At 50.0% G+C, this 26,295-nt stretch overlaps 2 protein-coding genes and 1 long non-coding RNA gene across 8 annotated transcripts in view; 1 reads left to right on the top strand and 2 right to left on the bottom strand.

Annotated features, from left to right (window-relative positions):
* Positions 1–26,295, top strand: part of ankhb (ANKH inorganic pyrophosphate transport regulator b) — a 48,023-nt gene that overhangs the window by 3,617 nt on the left and 18,111 nt on the right. Inside the window, exons 3-4 of one of the 4 annotated variants that reach the window (XM_072711268.1) lie at positions 736–843; positions 24,433–24,663. In XM_072711268.1, coding sequence (XP_072567369.1) covers positions 24,568–24,663 — 96 coding nt within the window. In that variant the 5' untranslated portion in view covers positions 736–843; positions 24,433–24,567. Of the gene's footprint in view, positions 1–735; positions 844–23,654; positions 23,796–23,845; positions 23,933–24,162; positions 24,664–26,295 lie in introns of those variants that run through there. The other 3 variants (XM_072711269.1, XM_072711270.1, XM_072711271.1) reach the window with 3 other exon arrangements.
* Positions 2,850–9,064, bottom strand: LOC111846208 (uncharacterized). Of its 2 annotated transcripts, none has more exons than XR_002838840.2 (2): positions 8,408–9,064; positions 2,850–7,574 (listed from the first exon to the last, which is right to left on the bottom strand). It is a non-coding gene; the product is annotated as an uncharacterized lncRNA (long non-coding RNA). The 2 variants fall into 2 exon arrangements; XR_002838839.2 differs by having other exon boundaries at positions 8,833–9,064.
* Positions 10,322–13,607, bottom strand: mycb (MYC proto-oncogene, bHLH transcription factor b). 2 transcript variants are annotated; one of them, XM_072711272.1, is made up of 3 exons: positions 12,346–13,607; positions 11,451–12,070; positions 10,322–11,279 (listed from the first exon to the last, which is right to left on the bottom strand). In XM_072711272.1, exons 2-3 carry the CDS (start codon positions 12,058–12,060, stop codon positions 10,639–10,641), a joined length of 1,251 nt encoding a protein of 416 aa, XP_072567373.1. In that variant the 5' UTR covers positions 12,061–12,070; positions 12,346–13,607; the 3' UTR covers positions 10,322–10,638. The 2 variants fall into 2 exon arrangements, with proteins under 2 accessions (XP_072567373.1, XP_023671967.1); XM_023816199.2 differs by having other exon boundaries at positions 10,322–11,282; positions 12,346–13,606.

The following is a 26,295-nucleotide window of genomic DNA, read 5'->3' as shown; positions in this document are numbered from 1 at the left end:
TACAGCAGGAACCTGCAAGGCACTGCAGCATAACAAAGGAGTCCTGTCCCTCCCCAGCCCAGCTGTGCAGAGGCCATCGAGTGGCAGCTTTGCCCCCCGCCCCCCGCCCCCCCCCAGGGCGGGATTTGCTGTCATGCAGGCGCATGCCTTCCCAGCGTGGACACAATGTGTAACAGGAAGCAATGACCAGGCAGTTTCCTGGTCCCCATATGGGAGAACTCCATGGGAGAAATCCGTGTCTGCAATGAAAAAGCTGAAAATGCACAAACTCTTGTATTTTGTTTGGTTACTTATGGTTATGGTTAGGGCTGGGTGGAGGTTAAGCTTGTCATAGTTAGCATTAGCATTTTTCCCATAGAAATGAATGAGCAGTCCCCAAATAGATATGATCACACGACCGTGTGTGTGCGTGTTTGTGTGTGTGTGTGTGTGCGTATGTGTGTGTGAGTGTGTTTGTTCAGGGCACACCCACCTATCAAACAGTTTTTCCCCTGTGTGTGTCAGTCTAATCACACTACAAACATCCTCCCCTACACCCGTTCAGCTCACACACTCATGATTTTTTTGGTTTGTTCTCCAGGTACAGGAAAATGTAGGAATCAGTCTCCTCGGGCATGGGACCCCCTGGGCTGAAGTTTTTTGCCCAAAAGAATGAGTGCTGCCCCCATTATGAAGTAATAATTGTCTGTGCTTGATCACCAACTTTCGCACTAAATTTACCCCCCTCCCCCACAGTGTCACCTTGCACCTCCCAGGCCAGAAGCCTTGAACTACCTATGCACACACAGCTTCTGTCCAGAACTGCCATGTGTCATGCCTGCCTCGTTTGTCTTCACACTCTGGGTAAGTCCCGCCTCCAGTCAAACCAGGTCTAGCCAATCAGAGCCTTCCTCCAGGTCTACACAAAAAAATAAAATAAAATACAGGCCAAGGAAGCAGCAAACCTGCAGCGTATGTGTGTGTGTGTGTGTGTGTGTTTTTAGCCCTCAGATCCTCGTCCCTCTCTGGTGGGGGGTGAGGGTCCCCCACCATGCCACAACGCCCCTCCCTAATTGGTTTAAGGCCATTAGCAAAGCCATTTGGATGGAGTGCTCTGAGTCGCTCCTCGCTTCCGCACAGTGCTCATTACTAATTAAGGAGGAAGTCCGGCGTCCTGCTGGTCAAGTCTGGCACCCCAGGGGCCCAGGGAACGGGCCCCTGAACGTCCACCATGGAGCACAAGCACGATTTATTGAGATGTGATAAAGAAACGGAACTTCTTCATACCATTATGCTGTGCTGGGGGAGGGATTCTAATAATCTAATCAGGGATTCTAATCAGTAAAGATGAAGGGGCACATGAATCTAACAGTCTAACAGTGTTATGGTGCCCTTTACTCCAGCACAGGTGTAGAGACCCCCTCCCCCACACACACACACACTCTGGTAGATAGTTTCTGTCACTATTTGCTCCATCAGCAGCCTGCTTTATTTACAGGGACGGGTCAGGAGTCACTGAACAAACAGGCCTGGCTTTAGTGACTGGACACGCAGGACGCCTGTCACTCCATCCTCTCATCCTCACATTCTGCCATTCATCAGCCTGCTACCTCTCCTCCTGCCCGCATCACTGCGGCATGCCCCCCCTGCCATCCAGCACTCGGCCTACCCTGAAACGCATCCCGGAGGAGCCTGGCTTGCAAGCCCCCATCCCCCACGTCTGTGTCCATGACAGAGAGCTTGCTGTGCTCAGTGGGTGGGGGGGCAGTCCCCGCCCTAAACACACACCAAATGTGCCAGTTAATCTCCTCCGGTTCTCACCGGGGCCTCATCGGGCCAGAACCTCAGTCCCGACAGCAGGTTCTGTTCCTCTGACCTGGCTGGTCTCTACAGACCTCACCCCATGTGAGACAAAAGGTCTCAGGACCCCCAAAATCTCTGTCAGATTTCCAGCAGAATACAGAAACAGCTTCAGAACTACACACAGTCGGGTGGGGGGGTGAGCATGAATCAGCAATCGGGGGGGGGGGGGGGGTATTTTTTAAGCAGACTGCTATCGCTTTACGCTGAGAAGCCGTAAAAGCATCCCAGGAACGGGGGACCCTGCAGGGGTGACGAGGGCAGGACACTGTGCTCACAGGGTGAAGTGGTCACTATGGGGCATGCTGATCAGTGGAGACAGATGGGCATCAGGTTCGAGGGGCCAGGGCGATGGCCCAGTATCCACCAGCCCAGAATACCCAACTAAAGCTGTCAAGACTCTCTGTCATGTGGCGGTTCGCCAGCAGGGGGCATGAAGAGGCCTGGCCCTCTGCCCCATGGTCCTCTGACATTTGGGTCACATCAGGTGTCCGAGTTCCGTCTCGGGGTGGGGGGCAACTGTGGGACAGGGGACTGAGATACGGCCAGGCCGGAGTAAATATAGGAGCCTGCCCACTGTTGCTGTGGAAAATCACGGGGTGGGGGGCCAGTCCAGAAACCGGCAAGCTCCCTCACGTGGAGCAAATGAAACCAGGGCAAAGACTGTCCCAGTATCACTCAAAGCATGAGCTGCCCCCGTTCCTCCAGCAGCAGAACCTCCCCCCCTCCACCCCCACCACTAGCTTGTGCTTCAGCAATGTGCTGAGAGGGACTAACTTGCTTTATATGGAGAAGAACAGTAACATCTGCTCACTAGAGGCAACCATCCGGAACAATCCAACCAGCTGACAAGCCTACCAATTTCACACTTCTAATCTGGAGGTGTTACTTGTCTGTCCAGGCTTGTTTCATGATGGCCTGAGGGGGGGGGGGGTGGTGGTCTGGTGGCCAGCCAATGTCATCACCACTGGGGAAACCCCCTCCCTCCCAACACTGAGACTGTGACCACATTCCCAGTGTCTCCGGACAGCTGTGGGCAGAATGTTCCCCTAAAAGCAGCATCATTAAAATACGAGGGGACATCTTCTCTACAGAAACACACTCAATGCTAATGAAGTCCAAATCTGTCAAGGATTCCGTCAGGAGTCGTTCGGGACACCTCTGGCCCAGCGTCTCCACCGCTCGACCTCGCTGGCTTTCAGAATGTCTGAGGTCCAGACGGCTCAGGATTCAAGCAAGACGCTCATGCTGACACTTGGCGTATTTATCCTGGGAAAAAAAGCGACCATTGTCTCTGTCCCCCAGAGACCCCTCTGAAGGTATATACGCCATTTTCTTGGCATGTTGTACGATACAGTGGAACCAAAAAATGACAGGTGTTGAATTACTAATCTCTTTAGGAGTCAGTAGGACGTCCTTTGAAATATTAGTCATTTGTTCTTTGAAACATCTGGCTGGTCTGAAAAGACCTCAAGAGGCACGTTTCACATCCAGCTTCCAAGCAGCACAGACGAGCGGTTTTGCATGACCACACATATCTGTAACAGCCTTTGAAAACAATGAATTCATTCCCCTAGAAAAGGAGATTCAGCATCTCCCCTTTTTCTGGAAAATTATCATCATTATAAGACTCGCCTATCCCAGTAGAAGTGATTCATAAATCTGCAAAGCACTGAATTTAATGGAAGACCCACTTGTGATAAAATCCTTATAAACTTTAGCTTACAGTAGGTCTGTTTAGAACAGGGGTGGCCAATCTTACCCTGAAAGCCCACTGTGTGTGCAGATTTTCACTGCTAGTCCTAATTAGATTACTAATTAGAGGACTAATTGGCTGAAGAATCCTCACACCTGGGTTTGAACAGCTGACCTAAAAACCAAAAACCTGCGTAGACATCGGCCCTTTGCGGATAAGACTGGCCACTCACATTTTATAGAAGTAGTGAGTCCAACAACAGGCACAGATCTTATTACTCATAATGCTCTGTGGCCTCTGAAACACCAAGACTGTTGTCTGCCTGACCATCTCTTATGACAAAGATCTTCTCAGAAAGACGGAGCATTACACTCTAATTTGACCAGTAATTTTGGTATTTTATTGAATCCCAGGAGCTGTGGTCACTGTTGCACTATTTCCGGACAGTAGGACACGAACCTGACCATCCACACAGTTAGTCAAAGTCCCAGCTTTTACATTCCTCAGGCATGAACTATATCTCTCAAGCAAGGAAACTCTGAAGGCATTCATTGTCAGATTTGCGGACTTCTGCGCGGCTGCATGATTCATGCTGAAAAACTCTCTTGAGGAATTTCCCTAGAGCCGGTATATTGGCCAATTCTTATGTGTACCCTGGGTTGTTCATGCCAGGCCTCCGGGGGGCGCTGTGAGAGATGATGCCTCCTCGTCGCTAATAAGAGTGAAGACCTCATGGCCGCCAGGTTACGACAGCATCTGCTCCAAACCGCCGGGAAACAGGGAACAAGTTCTTGTGCGTCAACGACTTTTCTTGTTCAGAAGACCCTGTCGTCACTGACAACCACTCTCACTCCCCAAGGTCCTATCTCCCCCCCAGGCCCCCAGTGCTCCCAGTCCATCCAGTCCACACACTTGGCTGTCTGGCAGGGCTCCAACACCCCTCCATTGCAACTGGCACACTAATTAGTTGGCCAGTGGACAGCGGTAAGGACCTTGCGTGGTGACAGCGGCTGATTGATCATGAGGAGAGGTGCTTTAACACCTTATTAGAAACCATCTCATCTGTGAAGGGGAGGGCAGGGTAAGTGATGACAAGCTGTGTCCATCAGGGTCAATGGCAGCCCCCCCCCCCCAACTATAGGCCAAAAACACGGCTTCTCCGGTGATCGTTGCGTCCCCAGCTGTCCGGACTCCCGTGTGAGGATACAAAAAGTTTGTTGGTATTCGAAAAAAACGTTCAGCAAAGCACTCTGGGGGGAAAGGGGAGAGTGCTGGGGGTTTGGGATCAGATACTGGATCTTTTATTCTATTGCAAAGTTGTCAGACCAAACTGTACCCCGCTGCTGATCCTGTGGACACCGTGCAGCAAATGTGACAAACATCTGAAGAACATTTGGACAGTAAGAAAACTGGAGAATTCTCCCCAAACCATCGCAGGGATCTGGCTCCACTTTGCATCTGATCCATCTAACAGTTCATATTCCGCTTGTGTACTCTATTGTACCATGACACAAGTCGCTCAGAAAAAGCACGGTAGACAGCAGGCGACTGTCTTTAGGGTCTTTCCTGTTTCAACCACCTTTGGGAACAGTTTTGCAGATGCGTCCTCTGTGGCTCGAGAACCAGACTGTGACCCTCGGACGTGTCTGCGGGGCCCGGCAGAGTGTGCTACTGTTCCGGAGACATCTGCCACAGGCCACGCACCGGACGTGGTGGAGATCAGCCAGAAGATATTAAAAACCCATTAAGTATTTATGGGAGACCCAGAGAGCATGCTTGTGCTGAGGCTGAGTGAGACAGAGCTGGCTAGGAACAGGGATTTCCTCCCGGGCTGGGATTCTACAAGGAAAGATCTCTAGCCACAGCAGGGACCTCAAACGTTCAATACTGCAATGGCAGAGAGATGTGGGCCAAGGTGGTTTTGCGGGATTACCATGGTAACATCGTACGGCTGTCGTGGATGTGGCCAACTGCGATTAACCTAGTAATGGCCTAGTAGTTACCAGTAAGTTAATACAGTGTGAACTATGTAGTGGAGTCGCAAATGATCTTGTCAAGGTTTTCACCCTGACATCTAAGCTATCAGGCTCATGCTATTGAGAAAAAAACATACTTTTTTAACGGCTCAGATAATCTGAAATTCATTTTGTTGCATTGGCACCTCTTAAAGTCCTTCACAGCAATAGCACTTACAGCAGGAGTTATCGCGACGCGCTGCAGAACGACCCAGAGCTCGACGGAAATCAAATTAAAGAAACACCCAAGCAAATCACACGTCAATCCGTCTGCGCCACGTCCCGTATAGTGAGGCCAACAGACCCTTTTTAAGAGGCCTGGTGTTTCGAGTTTAACCTCAGCTGATGCCGATGGGTCTCCTGTCCAGATGCTGCGAGGAGACGCAGACTGAATCCACAAAGGCTGCTGTGTCGGGGGCCTGAATGGCGCCCTCTGTGGCCGCCCAGTGTGTCCGCTCGGCGTTCCGGCCCAGAACAACCCCCAGTCTGTGTCATCGTAGCTTTTTCCAGTCCTAGCTGTATTTTCCGGGTCCCGTGCTCCGTGCCAAGCGTGCAGAACGCTTGGGGAATGTTTGGGACGGCTCCCGGTAACCACCTGACGGAGCCGGCCGCATTCCTTTGGTGCAAAAAAAAAAGTGCCGAAAGTGAGAGCGGCGCACAGAATTTCACATGGAACGGAAAACAGCCAATGGGACAGTTGAATCGGCCAGTTACATCGAACCGCCCGAATCTGGCCTAGCTAAACCCCTCCCCTCTCACAAACGCCACATACACCCGGAGGACGAGGACGCTTCAGCTGGGAATTTAGTGATGGGGCCAGAGCATTCCAGGCTCCTGCCCGTGCATGTGCCGGATTCCGCTTCCATCCCTCCTACGCTCCTCCGATTGTCTGTCTGATCACATGAGATCCAGCCGGGACCGTGAGAAAGGGGAGGGGACTGGAACAGAACCCGAGGTCAAGGTGAACTTAAGGTGCCACTTTGCCAGCGCCGTTACGCAAGACTTTCATCACTCCTGGCATGACCGAGGATGACGGAGGAGAAGAGTGAGGCAGATGCACGCTACCGCTCGTGCTCTCCTCAGACGTCTAGGAACCGCATGGAGCGAAAACTCGAGGAAGATCAGAGGAGCAGCGACCTGAGGGAATCCTTCAGCTTCCCGCTGCTTTGCCAAACACAGACGACGGCACTGACTGACTGATTCAACTCAATTCGACTTTATTCAGATTGCACTTTTAACAAAGAGCAGCGTCGCAAAGCACTTTACAGAGTCCCCGAGGTAAGAGTGAGCTCGAGGTGACAGTGACAGGGAAACGGTCCCTCAGGGAGAAGAGGAAACTCACGGGAGTGTTTATCCTCCTTTGGGAGGCAGTGGGCAGTACAAGGTGGTGGGACAGCACAGGCAGTCAGGCAGATAGTCAAGCAGCTGGTGGGGGGAGGGGGGTACAGGAAGGCGAGGGATGGGCTTCCTGTGATCCGGACAGAAAGAGAGACAGAAAGTGCATGAGCACCTGTGGGAGAGAGAAAAGTGATAGTGTGAGTCAGCCTGCAGTTATGTGGGACCCTCCCTGTTGCAGACTCCTACGAGCTGCTCGAATGCAGCCTTGATGCTCCCATTCAAATCCGATGAACTTTGACTTCAGGACATGACCTGCTTTCGGCCTGTTAACACCTTCGATTCGGCGTGAACGTGCGTGATCCACTGGGCAGGGGGCGGGCCTCTTGCCATATGGGTCCTGATCTGCCCCGCCTCCATCTGCAAGCCGTGATGTTAACCTGACGGGGATGCACTCTCTGAGGAGGGAGGGGTCAGGTCGTTCCCCCCCGGATGCCAGATTGACGCGCCGGCGGGACCGGCGCCCGGAGCCCCGTGCTCTCTCGACGTCGGCCTATTTTTATACCATGACATGCTATCCCTGATGACCGTAACAGCAGGGTGCCCCACGGAGGCGCTGTCCTGCTGATGTGAACAGGGTGGCGGGACACAGGGATGGCGGCAAGGGGCGGGTGGCTGATATTTAGGTCCTGTAGAGGAGATAGATTTAACAAACTGTGAAACGAAAAGGAAAATACAGACGGACACATAGAGAGACAGACAGACGTCAGCACACTGAGGAGACGGAAAGGAGCAGAGGAGGTGCTGATTGGGTTCATGCTTTAAAATCTGCAGCAGCGCATGCTGCACGCTGCATGCCCTGCATTCAAGCCCTGCCACCAAAAATGCCAGACAGGTTGCAATTAAACCTAGTGCCACTAAAGTCACCCATAAGCTGGGGCATACCTAGAAATTCTGCTCTCCCTTACAAAATATCACTTTGCCCCATCAATTTTACACATAATTTCACATATTCAAGGGCTCAGCCCCCTGAATCTGCCTGGGTGTCCAGGCCCCTCTGAGACTCCGATGTCCCTGTCCATAAGCAAACGGTAACAAAAACACCAAGCCGGCTGTCTCGCTGGATGAGCATCGATGACAGAAGAAATGAAGCTAAACCGTCCCCAAAAATGTCGCCTGTCACTGGCAGTATTCAAGGCTACGCTACAGCAGCAGTGACTTCTGCGTTAAATACACCATTGAGGCCATAACGGCTCAAGGAGAGATTGATTTATTGGTCGATTAAAACGCAATTTAAAAATCCCGAAAAGTAAGATGGATTTACTGAAAGATAAATAGAACCATACAGCCCCGGACACAGACATGATTAAATGAAATGCTTTTTCAATCACACAAAACGAACAAAAAGGAACACGAGACCTAAGGTGGCTGTACAGTAAGAGGACTTTCTCAGCAAATACTGAATAAAGCAAAGATCAGTAACTTTATGGTTAAAGGAAGCAGTAAAGCTCATGACAGCTACCTGGGGGAGGAGAAGGCTGGAACCACGCAATCGCAAAAGCGTTTGCGACAAAACGCGTCAGTCTCAACTCAGCCGTCCTTTAAACACTGCAAATCATGTTTATCGTTTTTTTAATATATATAATTTTTAAAATAGAGTTTTTTGTACATTCCTCAGAATGAATGATCTTGAAACCTGCATCTCCCTTCGTTTGGAGTATAGAGCATATAGCCTACTTCCAACAACTGAAAGCATATTCCGATCTTCATTTAGAAATATTAAATCGAAATGTACATATTATAAGCAGCAGCGTGATCAGCAGCGACGGCAAAGTACAGCTTAGCTTGCTCCCGTCTGTATTTTGCATCATCTTCTTCAGAAAAACAATCCGAGCGTCCATGGAGGCGCTGGACAGAAAGACATATGCATGTTTCCCAAAGTCTTACCGGCGCGCCGCTTCACGCGTGGAAATGTGCCGATTATTCCAAGTGGAAATGCCCTCCGATGGGGCAATAGCAGCACTCATGCCCGACCGCCTGCCCATGTGTTCCGACAAGCAAGCGCTCCTCCGAGCGCTCCGCGTGCGCTTGGGTACAGTACGTGACGTCACGGAGTGCCCTGCGTGGTTGGGGGGGGGGCAAGGTGCTGACGTTGTGTGTATGCGTGTGTGTGTGTGTGTGTGTGTGTGTGAGAGAGAGAGATGTGAACCCCCAATCCAGCACGTGTTATATAAACCCACACCAGTGTACAACCCCACACCACCCCTCCTTTGGTATGCATCCCTCCTGCCCCCCCATGGAGCCCTTCTTTGTGTGAGTGATCTGGGACTGTAGGTAGTGAGTTTGCTGTCTCCCACTCTGGGCTGATGTGGGGGGGGGGGGGGGGGGGGGGGGTTCTTACAGCACTCACACACCCAGCTGCCAGTGTCATACCCACCCTGCCACATGTCACATGTCCTGAATATAAAGGGATTATTGACAGGCTTTTTTCTTAGAATACATAACTAAACCTTGTTGACTTTACACAATGTGTCCCCCACTCCAGTAAAACCATACTCACCCAAATCCCCTTTTTAATAAAAAGGAAACTAAAATGAGCCATTATCCAATTAGCTTAATCTAAATGAACTTCCTCCGTTTCCACCTTAAGGGACAACGAAGGCAGGCTCTCTTCCGTCTGTTAAAGGTGTTAGCGAAATATTTAATTTGCCTCATAAATTCATTGCCTTATAAATTATTTGCCTCTTAGGGCAAATGCTGCCAGAGGGAGATTGACTGCGTGCGGCTAAACGGCTCCCCCGGCAAGGCCAGCGCAGTTACGGCGACTGAGGCGTCCCAGCTGACAGAGTAAACTCACCTTGCTGCTGTGCGGCGCCGCAGCGACTCGTGCCTGTGCTTGCACAGAGATGGTACATATAGCAAACATTCGCGGACTTGCTCGATACGAGAGGAAGCAAAACCGTGTGGTAGACATGAGCTATGACGACCCCCCCCCCCCCGCCGAACTCACCCTGGACCTACTGAGACACCTGGAGGTGGTGCAGCTTAAGAGGAGAGTAATTAGGGCGTGGGCCAGCTGACAGCAAAAGGTGCAGCTCAGATTCCAGTCTCAGTTCCCACAGGACTTAAAAAGTGCCATAAATGATTTGAGGCGCAGAACCAATTTCCACAGGTAAGTACCAGAAGCGGCACTTTACACAAATATGTAGCAGGGCCCTCTAACAACCTAAAGCACCCCCCAGCACAGGGGGAGCAAGATTTAACTGTAAACCATGAGACTGAACCCTTGAGCAGTTTTAATAGAAAGCAGACAAAGGGGAGGGGGAGGCCCTGAACGTGGGTGAGACTGGCTGATTAAAAGGTACCGTTTAAGCCCCGTACAAGGACGTCAGAGAAATTCAAGGTCATGTGGAAAACGCAGTAACAAGAGCAACAGTGTTCATAAAGTATTGTATTTGATTGCAAAAAAAACATTATAGCAAATTGTAAAATAACCAAATTTATAAATCTGCACATAAAACATCAACAAATATTAAATCACATAAAAAAAGATAGTAAGAATCGACTGTAAATCAGTCTTCAATAAACATAAGGACTTAAATTTAACTATTCAATGGAGGCAGTTCACGGTGAAAGCCAGACTGGCTCGCGACCGAGGTTGTGTGGTGGACTGCCAATTTACACATTTGCATGCAGTACACAGAGTAGACATGTGGATGCCGGCAGTCTTAGTGTCCCTGTCCTCGGCTGACCCTACGTGTGACAGTCTCTCAGCTGTTCCAGCCTGTGTCTCAACCGCTCCCCCCGTCTGCGCTGCTCTTCCTTGTGCTGCAGGAGGCGCCGTTCGTCCGTCTGCATGCTGTAGATGCACTCCGTGGCCTTTTTCAGGATGACCACCTTGGCGGCTCGCTCGTTATTGGCCACCTCGGGAATCTCGTCTCTCAGGGCGAAGAAGCTCAATTTCAGCTCGTTCCTCCGCTGCCTCTCTAGAACATTGTGAGTCCTTCTCTTATCGTTGTCCTCCGTGTCTGATGTCCGGGGGCTTGGGCATTTGCGGTTGATTGGTTTTAACACCCTGCTGCCGCCACCTCCCCCTATTCCTCCTCCCCCTCCCCCACCTTCGAACTTTATCCGCTTGATAGCGGGCTGCTCGCTGCGGGCAGAAGGAGAGGCTGCGTAGTTGTGCTGGTGAATTGGAACATGACACCGTTTCAGGACCAGGGGGCTCTGCGACTGCCTGCCAGGGGCGCCCGTCCTGTGCACCTCTGACCTCCTCACGTTCTTCCTCTTTTCTACAGTAACGACGTCGATTTCCTCTTCGTCCTCATCTTCCTCATCACCATCATCGTCGTCATCATCATCATCATCATCATCATCATCTTCATCATCATCATCTTCTGCATTGAGGCGAGATGCAGAGTTAGTTTGGCGGGCAGGCATGCATTTACTACACCCTCTACACACATTGCGGCAATAAGCCATGCCCCGGAGGTTAAGGGGAGGGAGAGCGAGGGAGGTTTACGCAACCGGCAAAAACTCACTTCGGGACACGGCGCTTCACCTACCCGAGTCGCTGTCGCTGCTGCTGCAGCTGTTGGGCGGCGTGTCTAGGAGCAGGGGTAGCGCCGGGGACGGGGTCACCTTGCCGGTCTTGCCGCACTCAGTCATCGCGTAGGGAAACACGACCGACGGGTCGATGCACTCGGTAGCCGAGGCGTTCAGCTCCGGCAGCACGGGCTCAGCGGCTGGGGGCTCCCTGCGTACCGCCTGCAGAGACGCCAGCCGCTCGGACACCACCTTCTCCAGCTTGGCGGCGGCCGAAAAGCCGCTCCACATGCAGTCCTGAATGATGATGTACTTGCGGAAAGACTGCGAGTAATCGGCGTTGCAGATGAAGCTCTGGCTGACCACGTCGTCGCCGAGTAACTCTGTGACCATCTCCAGCTGGTCAGCCTTGGAGGGCAGCGGGCCGTTCAGGGAGGAGCGCCGGCTCGGAGACAGGGGCGGCGTGGGTAGCAGCTCGAATTTCTTCCAGATGTCCTCGCTAGGCGCCGGCGGCTGCAGCTGGCCCGGCTGTTGTTGGTAGAAGTCCTCCTCGTCATCAAAGAAGTACGGCTGGATAGAGTCGTAGTCGTAATCGTAATTCCGACTAGCCATGCTGGACGTCAGTGGCATTGTGGGCTGCCTGTGTGCGAGGAGGGAACCAGAGGTCAGCCGGGGGCGATCGCACCAGGGGACTTCTCAATGCCGGCCGAGACACGCAATTTAACACACCAATGCCCGGAGCCCCTTTAACGTGGCGGCGAAGGAGTGCACCGGCGGATCTCCGCGCAGGGAGGCGTGAGCCGGGAACAGAGAAACAAGTCTCGGGAAAAGCCAGCTGACAGGTCGTGGATAGCGGCTGGAACCGGACCGCCGCCCCCCGTTACTCGGTATCCCCGCGGTTCACCGTGTCCTTACCGTGTGAGCAGCTGTCCAAGTGTTTAAATCTTCCCGTCCGCAATGAGGGGAGCGCAGTGTCACTATTTACAAACAAGCGTGTTAATCCAAAGAGCGGCGGTAACACAGAACAGCAGCCGCACGCATCGCGAGTGTGAGCGCCCGCCTCTCCGTCCGAGATTAAACTATTGCCAGAGGCCCCGCCCCTCTATATCACTCCGCCAGTTTCCCGCCATTGCAGACCGACAGGATTACAGTTCCAAATAACACAACCCCCCCCCCATTCATCGCCAGAATTTCGCCCGTCGGCGATGCTTCTTCAGCTCCCTACGGAACGGCGCTCGGCCGCGATACTCCGATGGTTGCGGGAAGTTGGAGCTGGGCAACCAGAGAGCGGGCACTAGCTCCGGCGGCGCACGGACTGTTCCTCTGCGATGCGGGGCGGGGCTGTAGTAGCTTTTCGCGGATCGGGACCGGCTGTTGTAGTAGTGTGGAGTATCTGCTGCAGTATAAGTGGCGCCACCGGCGCTAATATATAGATGCCGAAATGCTGCTCCGCACGCCACGTCCCCGAAGCACACATACAGAAATTTAAATGCATATTTTCCCGAACTTAAAAGTTATAACCGCCTCCAGTGACCACTACGGTGTATTGTTATTCTAGTGTTATTGTTTTTTGCATCGTTTCACGTAACAGCCATGCGTTTACGCCTAAGAATGAACCTTTATTTTACCTTACAAACACTGAGAGCATCAGCACCAATGAACGCTCCTTACCGGCACTCTGCCGTCCCGCACTGAGATGTCAGTCAAGGACGCCTTTGTTGTGAAGGTGAACCGTGATACCGGAGCAGCGCACAGCCCACTGCCCATTTAGACGATTATATATTAGTCGGCAATGTCTTTAGACAACACTGTGCGTTTTATATTGTTAACCTCAGGACTGCTCACGTGTGGATCAAAAATAATACGGAGTTTCATTTATTTTATACGAAACAATGTGCTGATGAAAATAGTATATATGAATAATTACTTGGATATTGTTCTCAAACTAGACGCTAATATAGACACTCTCTTTTGGCTTGAAAAAAAAATTAACTATTCAGACGACTGTATGCGAAGTACGGCCAGTGCAGCTCATTTATTTCTGTTGTATAAAACCTGTTAATCAGCCTTCATTTCGATTGTGAAATTCTGGTCTAATTTCAAAGCTCCGGTGTCCTTCATTTAAAAGAGGACAATGAGAGAAAACGATGCGATTGCGCCCCCTGCTGTTGAAAATGCTTCGCCCTTCATCATGAATGGCGCCCTGGTTAATTTGTAGGCCAAAGGTCAGCGCTTAAAAACGTCAGTAATGCGTGAGTGTTAATGTCAGTATCGCTTTATAGGCGTTACATGAAGGTAGTTACGGGAAAAAAAACAGGTATGGCAGAGCTGCACAGAACTGCAGGGAGGTTTATACACTTTCCGTAGTGCTTTATCTTCATTATATTGCGTGTGAAACTACCTTTCGTTTTTTTAATGAGCAGAGATGTTTACTGCTTTCTGCATAAGGCTACTTGGGTGGTATAACACTGTGTCATCTTAATTATCCAATTATTTCATCAGGCTTTTTGTACTGTGTTGAATTTTTCAATTACAAAATAGCTTTTTAATAAACAGCAGCAGTCTTGCCCTTGCAGACTCCCCGTGTTGAATATGTCCAGCAGCATGTTGGCAGAGGTTCTCCAAAACGTCTAACTATTTGTTGCAACTGCATCCTTTGGTGGCACAGATTCCTATCAGCTGACCTGCCCCTTTTTCCCATGATGCCGTGTGTCAGGCTGCCACTCATCAGCTGTTGTCAATAGTCTTTCAGACTATTTGCTTTGACCCCCTCCCCCCCCCCCCCCCCCCGCACCAGTTCTGTATTGTTTTCTGTCTGGCTGCTCATCTCTTTGGGGTCTTTTCCTGGTTTCTTTAGACCATGACTCATGCTGCACTGCGTACCTGCAGTTTGTGTTCGAACCCTGTGTGAGCCCTTTATTTACGCTCAGACCTGTTCCTCACTTAGCATGGGGGAATCTGCATGTCCGTATCTCTGCCTTGAATGTGCAAGAATGCTTGTCACCAGATCGAATACCTTTCAATCATTCTACATTTCAGGTCCCGGCTCACTGCTGAGAAGGGCGTGGCCATACCGATCCATAAAATGTGGGGGCTTCGGGTTGGGGGGCTCTTTGGAATGTGATCGTTGCCTGGATGGATGAGGACAGGTGGGTTTTGGGGGGGCAGGGCCTCATCCCCGAGGGATTAGCTGGGGAAACAGGACAGTTGTGCAGCCCCTTGGCCGGCACTGGAGGGGGGGTGGCCGCCCTCCCCATCTGTCTGCCTTTGCATTGCCCCTGGCCTCTGCAGGTTTACTGCTTCCCCCCCGTTTATACAACCTGAGCGAGAGAGAGAGAGAGAGAGACTGGCCCATGCAAGATCAGAGTCTTTCAGGAGTCTGGGAAGCAGTGCTTTGCCCGCATTGTCTCAGAGAGTGATCTGGGAGTCTGATTTGGGCTTATGACCCTGAAGGCCGCGTCGACTGGTGTATTTTGGTCCGTAAGCCATAAATCCAGAGACTAATTACGTGCTCTGACTTCACAATAACCGTGACACAATCCCAAGCCTTGGAGCTGCAAGGGACTTTTACACGGTTTGTTTCACAGAAACAAAGAGACCTTCTCCGGGGTCCGACGGAAACGTAGCTGGGTGCATTGCCATCTGTCTACAGGTCGGGGGCTGGATTTATGGTATAAAGTTGGGCGGTTCCATGCCTGCCGTGGAACTTGGGGGATCGGCTTCACGAATGTGATGTCCGGGTTGTAGCTGGTGTCATAACAGACACCAGGTATGGGTTGGTCCAGTTGTTCGGTGTCCGGTGTGACGGGAGGTCGGCCTGACTTGTGGTGAATCTCTGTGTACTTGACCATGCTTGTGTTCTTGTGTACCCGTTTTATGTCAACTTCCATTGCCGAAGCCCAGTCCCAATACTAAGGACAAAAGTACACGAGGAAGGTATAAATCCCCAGATGTTGGTCTTGCTCCGCCCCAAATCTCAGGGATACATCAGTTGCATCCTTGTTGAACGAGACCACTCCCATGATTCATTGCGCCACGAGTTCGTTCTTGGAAGGCAAGCTGGCAAGACCGGTCTTGCCAAGACCACAAGTATGGTCTATGCATTCTTGGAACTGAGATTCACACTTGCTCTGGCCACAATATTACAGTGGTAAGCCCAGGTGAGAGGGAGCAGGTGTGCGGTGTCCGTGAGCCTGTGAGGGTAATATCTACTGACCACTGGTGTAAGCAGTGCTATGTGTCGAGCGCAAACGTTATTATTCACTCGGCATAACTGACTCATTTAAACCAAATGAGTCTCCATTTGAAACGTTAACGGTCGATTTACTGCTGGATTTATGGTCTGTTTGCTCAGCTGTCTGTCATCCATTGTGGTTTATGTAAACGACACACTTCTGTCAAATGTGTTAAACAAAACAGGGTTTGTATTGATTGCCAACTCTCTGAGCGTCAGTCCTGCCCCCAGGAGTGCTGGGGGGTGGGGGGGGGGAGTGCATTATCATACCTTTGTGTCTGAATGACAGTGGGATCATCTGTTCGCTGAGCACTGTTGCCCCGTCAGTGTGGTGACACCTCGCGTTTGCCGAAGATGCCGGTCACAGCGGCCGGGATGGATTTTCAGGTGAAGCTCCCCCACTGGGATGTTCTGCTGTCTGTTCTGACCCACTGGACCTCAGCAGCACAGACTGGGCCTTTAGACAGTCAACATACCGACACCTTTCGCCTTAGTCTTTCGGGTTTGGGGGTTTGAATTCTGCTGCCTTTGTGTGTGTGTGGAGTGTTGGAGCATGTGTTCCCCGTGTAACTCCTGTGTAACTCCTGTGTCACTCCTGTGGTCCAAAGCCACGCAGTTAGTTTATTTGGCCCATGCTCTGTGTGTGTGTGTGTGTGTGTGTGAGAGAGAGAGAGAGAGAGAGAGAGAGAGAGAAATGGACTGGGATCTCGACCAGAATGTACCCCAGCCATGTACCCATGAACTGTCATAGTGTATAGTAAACTATTTATACTCTATGTATACACGTTGTGTGTTTCTTATTTTGTTTTTTAGCTTCCTAGAGATTTCTCTTCAGAGGGACACAATTTCCTGACTCAGCTGGGAGACCCTAAACTTAAATCCCCCTCAATTCCTGCCCCCCCAGCCATGCCCGCAGGTCCTGCCTCCCAGCTTATTTGGGGCAGATGCATGTCTGCAGTGGTATCGTGTTTATTTAGGGTGTCGGGGGTGGTGGTGGCAGGAGTGCTGTGTACCCCACTGTCCCAGGCTCGACTCCCTTACTGGTGTGACACTCACACATGGCGGGTTTGGGGAGAAGGGGGGCGGTGTTGGATGGATCGGCCGTCCAGTGGCGGCATTGGAGGGGGAAACCGTGACGAGCTTCGGCTGCAGCAGCCGTCCCCGTCAGCAGTTTGGAAGCTGTGAACTTCGGCACAAATGGCAGGAGCTGCAAGTCACATGTCAGCAGAGGCTCCGCCCCCCCGTGACAGTCAGCGTCTGGGCTCAGACCCATGCAGTGAAACTACACCCCCCCCCCCCCCCTTTCCTGATGTGTCCCAGGACATGGAGAGATTCCCCAGGCCTCATGGAGTCCTAAGGGGGTGCGGTCCACAAAGTCCCGCCCCCTCCCAGCAGCATGCTGCGATTGGCTGATTGAAGGCCATGTTTAGTAATGAAGAAGGTTGTGGGGGGACAGGAAAATTAATGCTGAGCGGAGTGCTGAGGGGAAGCCTAGCGGGGAGGTGTAACCCAATCCGTGGGCGAGTCGCGTACAGTAGGGCAGCCAACTCCGTCATGGGCTATTCCAGGCTGAAATACTGCCTGAGGGGGAGGGGCCCCAAAATTCCAGGAGAGTGTCCTCAGCCGGGTCGCCGGGCGGGTTAAAGGGGGGCAGGTGTATTTAATGCTGGGACGTGGAAGGCATTTGGAGAATGTCTCTCCTGTCCGTGGCTGCTTGGGCTTAGCAATTCCCTAAAATCACTGACGGTTTAAGTCGATGCTTCGGTTGCAAAAATAGCCGGAGAAACGCATTTCCCGGCTCGGCATGGCGGCGGAAACGGTGAGCTCACGACAGGTGGCGTTTCTCCGAAGGGATCGCGTCAGGCCCCTCGGGGGCTATATTGAGCGCCCTGTGTCTTTCTGCTCCAATTAAAATAAGGCGTTGGACGTATTCCCGCACCATCCCTAGTACTCAAGCCCACACCAAATAAGTCTGTGAGCGGCTTTGAGCTAGAAGGGACCCTGCAGCATGATGGGAGAGTATTGCTAGACAAACGATCGGTATTGAGCCGTCAATGACTGCCGGACTGGCGGATTGCGGTCCGGCCTGCTAGCACGTTACCCAGTGAGGTCCTCCACTGCGATGTCACTGCCAGGGAAACGTTCGGCCTCCTCATCGCTTAAATTAAGTGGGACGCATTAATTACCCAACCCCCCCTTCCTGACATCTATGGGGTGCGTTAGGTGAAGCGACCGCATTCCAGCGTCTTCGTGAAGAGAAATTGCGACAACCCCCACCTCTCGGGAAGAACTGCTGAATCGGGGCTTCTCTGCGGGGCCGGTTCGCGTTCGCCTCCCGGTTTGACGGGTCGGCCAGCCTGCGTTGTCACTGTTGACGGTCCGTTTCAGGCTTTCCCAGTGGCCAGTTTTGCAGAGGGGTTGGTTAACTTTCAAAAATGAATTATATACCTTGAAACCCGCATAGAAATGACAACAACAAAAACACTGGTAATGTAGAAAAGGGGGGGGGGGACAAAATCATCTTTCAGCCAGGAATATGATGACGGTAACATAAAATTATGGTTCATCTCTTCATCTCATCCAACACTCCAAACAAGGCTGGTGACAAGGCTCGGATTTAAGGGGGTGAGGACCACTGGGCCAAAATCATTATTGGGGCCCTAAAATAAAGATAATAATGTTGGGGGCCCCTGTAGTTAGCGCTGGCCCTGCCGTAGGTGATCAACAAAAGGTTGGGAACTCCATGTCTGAGTGACTAGCCAATTTCAGGATGAATGACCTTGCATATAAACGGGTCCGGCTCCCGGCTGAGGGGGTCCAGCTTGCCCTGCCGGCCTGCGCTCTCTAAAAGGCCCGGCAGCCGCACGCGCCCAGCCTCATGTAAACACATCAGCCACCGGCCCGGCTGGCCTGCCTGTGCGTCGCCTCATCACCCTTTTCCCTACTTGGCTTCTCCCTCAGACGGACGGAGATTAATCTGTGGGACGGCTATGCACTGATAAACAGTCGCCGTGGGGGGGCCGCTGCCCCCCCCATGCTTGTGTGATTTAGTGACCCCGCTGCCCCCAGCACGCCGTGCAAGCGACGAGCATCCGAGAGTGAAAATGCGACACAAATGTGGGCGTGACGGGACGGACGGACGGCCAGCGGGGGCAGCGGTGAGCGGGTGGCCGTGGCTTTTCCACACTGTAATGACGTAGCCCGGACGCCGGCCATGATGTGGCGTCCTGACTCTCCCATCCTGTACCCCGGGGCTGAATACCTTCTCTGAATAGCCTTCTGGAAAGTTCTGCATTTCATGCTGCCTGCTGTTTAGCTAACGGAGTGGACCCCTGCCGCAGCCCCATATACAACCTGTCTTATACGACACAGGGGTACCGTCTGACTGGAATGCGAGGTCCAGCCCCCCCCCCCCCGTCTCCTAAAACAGCACATGAGAACTATCATGACTCTGACTGAGTGGCTATCCCCCACAACAAAACATCACTTTCTTCTGTTTGAAGGTGGAAAGTATGGACATGGTGCCACCTGCTGGTATATATTAGAATTGCCTGTGAACGCCTTCCGATCGGCCATAACATTAAAACTACTGACTGGTGAAGTGAATAACATTGATTACATTGGCATCTGTCAGGGATGCCACTATACAGTGGGTTTTCGACCCCTAGTGAGTATTCGACCCCCTAGATAAATTTTCCTGTAATATTTTTTCTTTGAAAATGCATCTTTAGTTTCGTACTGTTACATATAAATAAGCGCCTCTTGGACAATAAATTTTCACAAAAAAATCCTGAAAATCAAATTATGCGACGACGATAAACAATATATCAGTAAAATCTGCTGATGAATAAGCATTCGACCCCTAATAGCTTGGAGACTGTATGCTTGTTAACAATACAATGAGGTTAATGAAAACAGGTGTAAATAAACAATCAATTAATAGTCTAACTTGTTGACTGGTCCAGAAGTGATTGTTTAGGCCAGTTCTTAAGAACATACAACTGAGAAATTAGTACAAGTGGCGTATTTGGAGAAACCTCAGAAACTGACAAAAAATTAAGACGGGGGAACTTTCTAAGGCCTTGAGAACCACTGTGATTAAGGAGTTTAGAGATGACAGTGGTGCCCAGAAGATCTCCAAGCTCCTTAGCGTCAGTGTGTCCACTGTGAAGGCCACCATAGGAAAGCGGAAGACAACTGGAAGCACAGCGAACCAACTTAGGTCAGGCCGCCCTGTTAAAATAACAAAGGAAACGTCAAGGAAACTAGTCAGAGAAAAGCAAATCCTATGGTGACTCTCAATGACCTGCAAAGCTCAGTATCTGCAGCTGGGGTGGATGTGCACAAAACCACAATATCGAAGGCTTTGCACAGAGAGGGGCTGTATTGCAGAGTTGCCAGAAAAAAGCCACTACTAAAGAAATGTCATCTGAAAACTTGTTTAGAATTCACTAATAGACATATGGACAAGAGTCCTGCATTCTGGAGTCATGTACTTTGGTGTGATGAAACCAAAACTGAACTTTTTGGCCTCGACACAAAGACGTTAGTCTGGCGGATGGAAGGGACTGCCAATGATCCGGCAAACACCATACCTACCATAAAGCATGGTGGGGGAGCGTCATTATTTGGGGCTGCTTCTCTAGGGCAGCCACTGGGTCCCTTGTCCGTATTGAATAAAGAACGGATAGTAAGAAGTATATCCAGATTTTGGAAGAAAACCTTCAAACGTCACCCGTCAAATTGGGACTCGGACGACGCTTCCTCTTTCAGCAGGACAATGACCCGAAACACTGTGCAAAAGTAACCAAAGCATGGTTTGACAAAAAGAAGATCCAGGTTTTGCAGCGGCCTAGCCAGAGTCCGGATCTGATTTCGATTGAAAATTTGCGGTGTGATCTCAAAATTGCAGTTCACAAACAAAAACCTTCAAACTTGGCCCAGTTGGAGCAGTTCTGCAAGGAAAAATGGGTAAAATTGCCTCCATCCAGATGTGCTAAGCTTGTAGATGGCTGTCCAAAGTGATTTCAAGCATTGACCATACTTGGTGCTACTACCAAGTACTGACTGTGTGTCATGTGACTGTCAAAACATGACTGTCAGTTTGCATTTGTTTAATTCACCGAGCTCTAATTGTTTCAAAACATGTACAAAGACAAATAAAAGTTGTAATGTAAGGTTGTAATGATGTAAGATGGAAATACGGTGGCTTTCCAGAGGGGGTCAAATACTTTTTCAACCGACTGTATATTAGCCAAGATGAACGGTCAGGATAAATGGCAAGAGTATGGATTTGAGTGACTTTGACAAGGGCCAAATTGCAGTGGCTAGACGACTGCATCTCCAAGACGGCAGGTCTTGTGTGGTGTTCCTGGTATCCAGTGGATAGTGTCTACCAAGTAGTCCAGTGAGGGCGATACAGTGAACCGGTGAGGGAGCCAAGGCTCCCTGATGAGTATGGGGAGCGAAGGCTAGCCTGTCTGGTCCGATCCCACAGGAGAGCAACTGTAACACAGATTACTGAAAAAGTTAATGCTGGTTATGATAGAAAGGTGTCGGAACACAAAGTGCATCTCAGGTTGCTGCGTATTGGGCTATGTAGCTGCAGACCGGTCAGAGTATCCATGCTGACCCCGGTCCGCCACCAAATGGACCTACAGTAGGCATCAGAACTGGACCATGGAGCGATGGAAGAAGGTGGTCTGGTCAGATGAGTTACAACTTGTGTTACATCATATAGACGGCTGGGCGTTTGCGTTTACCTGGGGGAGAGATGGCACCAGGATGCACTACAGGAAGAAGGCAGGGCGACAGGCAGCGTGATGCTCTGGGCAATGTTCTGCTGGGAAACCTTGGGTCCTGGCCTTCATGTGGATGTTACTTTGACACCTACCACCTACCTAAACATTATTGCAGACCAAGTACACCCCTTTATAATGCACACTGCTACACTGCAAAAATTATTCAGGAATGCTTTGAGGGCTAACAACTTCCCCAGATCTCAATCCGATCAAGCATCTATGGGATGTGATGGACAAAATCAAGTCCGGTCCTTGGAGGTACCACCTTGCGACTTACAGGGCATAATCAGATCTGCTGCTCATTTTTTGGTGCCAGATACCACAGGACACTTTCCGTGGTCTTCTGGAGTCCATGCCCCGATGGCTCAGAGCTGCTCTGGAGGGATGAGGGCGACTTGCACAATATCGTGGTTTTAATATTATGGTTGTTCGGCGTATGCTTGTTTTGTGCTCAGGAAACTCTGGTGTGTGTGACGCACAGTCTTCCTAATGCTTCCAGGAGGGTTTCCAGAAGCAATACCAGAACTGTACACTAGGGGACACCTTTAGCTCTCGAAACAGCACAAATAGTCACTATTTTACTTCAAACAGCTTAGTTTATATGGTGAACAGCAGGAGCTGTGATTTTATGTCTCTAACATGTACGTCATTAAGACGTAATTCAGAATACTTGTTTATTTGCCGAGCAGTAATTATCTGTGTCATCCAGTGAAAAATTACTTACTACAAAGTGCAACAAATGGATTTTCTTTGTCATGTAATTAAACTGTTTCGTATAATCTGCTTTATTTTATCATTGCTTTGAGGCAATAGGAGGGAAACTAGTCTAGAGCTCTTGTTTTTGGATTTGACTCACTGAGGGCCTGATTGTCCCATAATGCAGCAGGTGCATCTGAGACGTATTTCATCTGTAAGGTCTGCAGTGTTGTTGTGTTTTTTCTTCTTCAAGGATGACCTATCATTTGATCCATTTAGCTGTGTCTGTTCTGCGTAATTTGTGAATTTCTAATAGTATCCTTACGTTAGATTAGAATGTGTTTTACACTTAGTTCAAGCGGCAAATCTACACCTTTATCGCCGTCCATAAAACAAACTGCTTGCTATTTAAATGTGTGTTATATCCACAAGAAGGCATAGTACAAAAAAACGGAGGAACAGCATAAAACTCCAGCCAAAAGCTTAATGTTTATTTATTCAGATTTTGACATCTAGGCATGATTTATGCCTCTTGGCCTAAAAAGACAGCTTATTACAGTAGTTTTTTTTTTTTTCAAAAGCCATAACATAAATAGAAAACGCTGCAACAATACAACCACTGAAGTTAAATCGCTAAACTTGAATACATCCTTAATATATATTACTTGCACAAACCAGGAGAGGTCAGTATCACAAAGCCACAGCAGCTGCCAGCCACAGAAAATATAGGTAGGTTGGGCCAGGCCGTAGGACAGATATGAACGACCTCAGCGCCCACCAGCCTGTGGCATGCAGTGACGTCTCCGCCGGGCACATGGCAGACTTGTGCGGTATTGTTTCCGAAGGCACAGAGAGGTTTTTCCATAGCTGGAAAACGATATGCTAAAAACGGTTTTCCTTTTCATTATAAAGACTAAATACAGTCACGTCAGTGTCAATATGGAGAGTTATGAGTGACATAGGAATCAGCCGTTTCTTTTGTTCCCTTTGAATAGCTGAATCCAGGCGCCTAATTAGCCTGTTAACCGAATTGCTCTGAGGCTGCTGGCTGGAAAGACCATTCTCTGAATCATGGATCCTAATCCCATCTCTGACCAGATCCATCATCCCAGTAGATCCTACGCCGTTCTGTGTTGGTGAAAAAGGATTACTGGAGGAATGCAGAATGACCGAGAATTATCAGATTTGCCTTCGAGGGTGGACCCGCGAAAACTTAATTATTTCCAGCATTTAATTCTCATTGAAATAATTAAACAGCCAATGCTTGCGGATTATGAACGGAGATGGACCCCTTCCGGCTGAATGATTTACCGTCACTGCGTCAGCGCAGTTTCTGCGCTCAACTTGAGCGCACAGCCTGCGGGGTTCAGTTGTTAGCTGTCACCTATTGGACTGACAAAGCGGAGCAAATCGAGTCATTACTTTAATTACTATAATCTTACCTGCTATATTGAGAGTTCAGCGACTCTGTCATGTGACGAGCAAGTCATATGACAATTCGTCACTTTGCACTTTAAGTACCCGCGTAAATGAGAATAAATTTATTTTTCGGAACAAATTTGTTATTGGGAATATTTCTTCTGTTTCCTACTGACGCCGTGAAGGTCGCGTTGTAACTTTGCCCGAGTAACAAGGTGAGTGTCCATGTATGGAGATCCGGGACAAAATAATATTAAGCGAATAGGGCTGACCTAAGGCAGTGCGGGTGTCACCTGTCCTTCATTGCAAATCGCGGCTTTTAAACGGAAATGCAAATTGAAACCGCATTTGGGTAAATAATTTATTAAACCTTTTGTTTTCTCCTTTTATTTATTTATCCTGCATTTGAAGTGCGTGCTATACGCAGGATCTGTTTAGAGATACGGAGGCTGAGCAATGCATGCTGTGCTGTGCCAGGATAGTAGCCTTTGAAATCGGGGCGATCAGCCCGGTGACGCCCCCTCGGCCCCGCTGACGTCCCGGAGAGGAGGGCTTATAAATCGTCGACCCCCCCATGTGCTGAGGGGAGGATGGTAATTAAAGTGCAGACGACCGTGGATCGGCCTTCTGCGAAATAGCTAGCAAAGTGCCCCCCTCCCCAGACTCGTGTCATTTGTACGGCATAGATATATCCGGAATGGGGACCATACCAATGCACCCTAATGGGGCTCTTGCTCTCATTCTATGCGTCTCTTTTTCTCGCTGCTGATGGATGAACAATGGAGAAGCCGGCTGCAGAAATTTGTGGTGATCCTCCTCTTTCTCCCCCGCGGCCCGCCGCTGTTTCCGCAGCTGTTTTTGTGTAGGAGGGCTGGGACGGACCCGATCCTGACGGATTTCTGCTAGAAAACGGCGAGCCGCTCCTTCCTTCCCTGCCCAGCGCTCCCCGGCAGCAGATGCACGAAGTGCTCTCCTCCGGCAGGCACCATGGTCCAGTTTCCTGCGCTGACACATTACTGGCCCCTCATCCGCTTCCTGGTTCCCCTGGCCATCACCAACATCGCCATCGACCTCGGGGAACAGGCAAGTCCTTTCCTCCTTTTCGTTTGTCATTGCGGACGCATGCGTTACCGATGCCGTAAGCCTCCCCCGGGTTGCTGGCTATGGCACCTGTTTGTGATAGCTCCCGGTGCGTGATGACCGTGACTAAAACGGCACTGGCAGATGGGAATTTGGTAAGACGGACCCCCGTTACAGCACCTGCGTGTGGGTCTGTCTGAGGACTACTGTGGGAAAGGCTGTGGTGTAAGGAGCAATACCAGTGAACATCGCCGGAATGATCTCGCGCTAAGAGATGGGCTGATTTTACGCCGGGCACCTCATTTATATCGCTACGGCCAGCCCGGTTTATAGGTGTCTGAGCAGCGTGGCTGATCGGACCCGATTGTTTTTGTTCGGGTTATTATTTTATAACTGTTATTGTAACAGTGACATGCATGAAATGCCTAATCACGAAAGGGCATCTTTTACCGCCCGCAAAGAAACTCCTTAAATGTCCGAGCGCAGAATTGTGCAGTCAGATGCTTGAGACTGAATTACTGTGTCTTATAGGTATCGTACTGGAGATAACAAAACTCACACATAAGAAAATATTACCTTCAGTGCGAACGAATGTTTTAATTTGTATTTATGTAGCTGTCATCGAATCATTAAATTGTATCTTGACCCACTTTTTAATTATTTTGGGGACATCATTTTTTTGGTAGGAGGTTGCTTTTGATTTGAACTTTGCTGTATTTATAATGTGTGACTAAGGACCAATTAAGGGATCATTTGAATTTTTAAGGAAGGACTTACTTTTTTTCTCCCTTGTTCATGTGGTCTGCGGAAAAAGGAAAATCTGCGACACAGCGTTAATAATTACGTTGCCGTCTGCAACGCGCTATGCAGGGGATAAAGTCTCTTTAGTTCAGAAGGCGCTCTAGTATCCCGCCACTTTGTTTTAACGTCTGCCGATTATAAAGGCATGTTGTCACAGTTCGAGTAAAGTCTTATGATTATAAATGTTTCCCGTAAAGTTAGAGCAAAGTCTGCCGGGTCCTTCGGGGCATCCGCACACTGGAAAAGACGCCGCAGCGACGCGCGGCGCCGAAAGAAAATGCGCCTAATTGAGCGTCCGCCTACTTCATGTCCCAAATAGTCAGATATACTGGTTACGCAGCAATTATGTATTTTTCTGTTGGATATAAGGGACACTTGGCCGTCAGTACACCAGGGTACTGTCAGGCTGCCGTGGATAGGGTGGGCGCAGAATGAGTCTGCAACAGGATGGGTCTGACGTAAAGGAGCCCGAAATGTGAATGTAATTCTCCGCCTCTGCCGTATAACACAGTAACTGCTTTTATTATTGACTCTCACTTCTGTTCTCCATTGTCCTGTTGCTCACTTAATGTTTAAAGTGGCGAACGTTTTTCTTTTTTTTCTCTTTTTATTGGGGGGTCTCCTCCATAGTAAGAGTTTACCTGAGGTCAGGTGTTTATCTTCTGTCCTCATCTCATCTGCTTGCGCAGAATTATTTTAACTTGCATTAATTAGCGCGACTTGGTTTCCCCCCCATCTCACTAAGCTTGGAAAAAGTAAACAAAAAGGAACAGAATGGAAATGTGTACGGTTAGAACTTCCAGACCAGAAATAAATAGGAAGGAAAAAACGGCT

This window comes from Paramormyrops kingsleyae, chromosome 4 (assembly GCF_048594095.1).
Source record: "Paramormyrops kingsleyae isolate MSU_618 chromosome 4, PKINGS_0.4, whole genome shotgun sequence".
In the NCBI taxonomy this organism is placed as follows: domain Eukaryota; kingdom Metazoa; phylum Chordata; class Actinopteri; order Osteoglossiformes; family Mormyridae; genus Paramormyrops; species Paramormyrops kingsleyae.
This window is presented reverse-complemented; position numbering and strand designations above follow the sequence as displayed.

Excerpts from the sequence above, each read along its gene's own strand:
- mycb (XM_023816199.2), bottom strand. The coding sequence starts at position 12,060 with ATGCCACTGACGTCCAGCATGGCTAGTCGGAATTACGATTACGACTAC. Across the intron at positions 11,283-11,450 it reads CAGCAGCGACAGCGACTCGG|AAGATGATGATGATGAAGAT; the intron begins GTAGGTGAAGCG and ends GCCTCAATGCAG.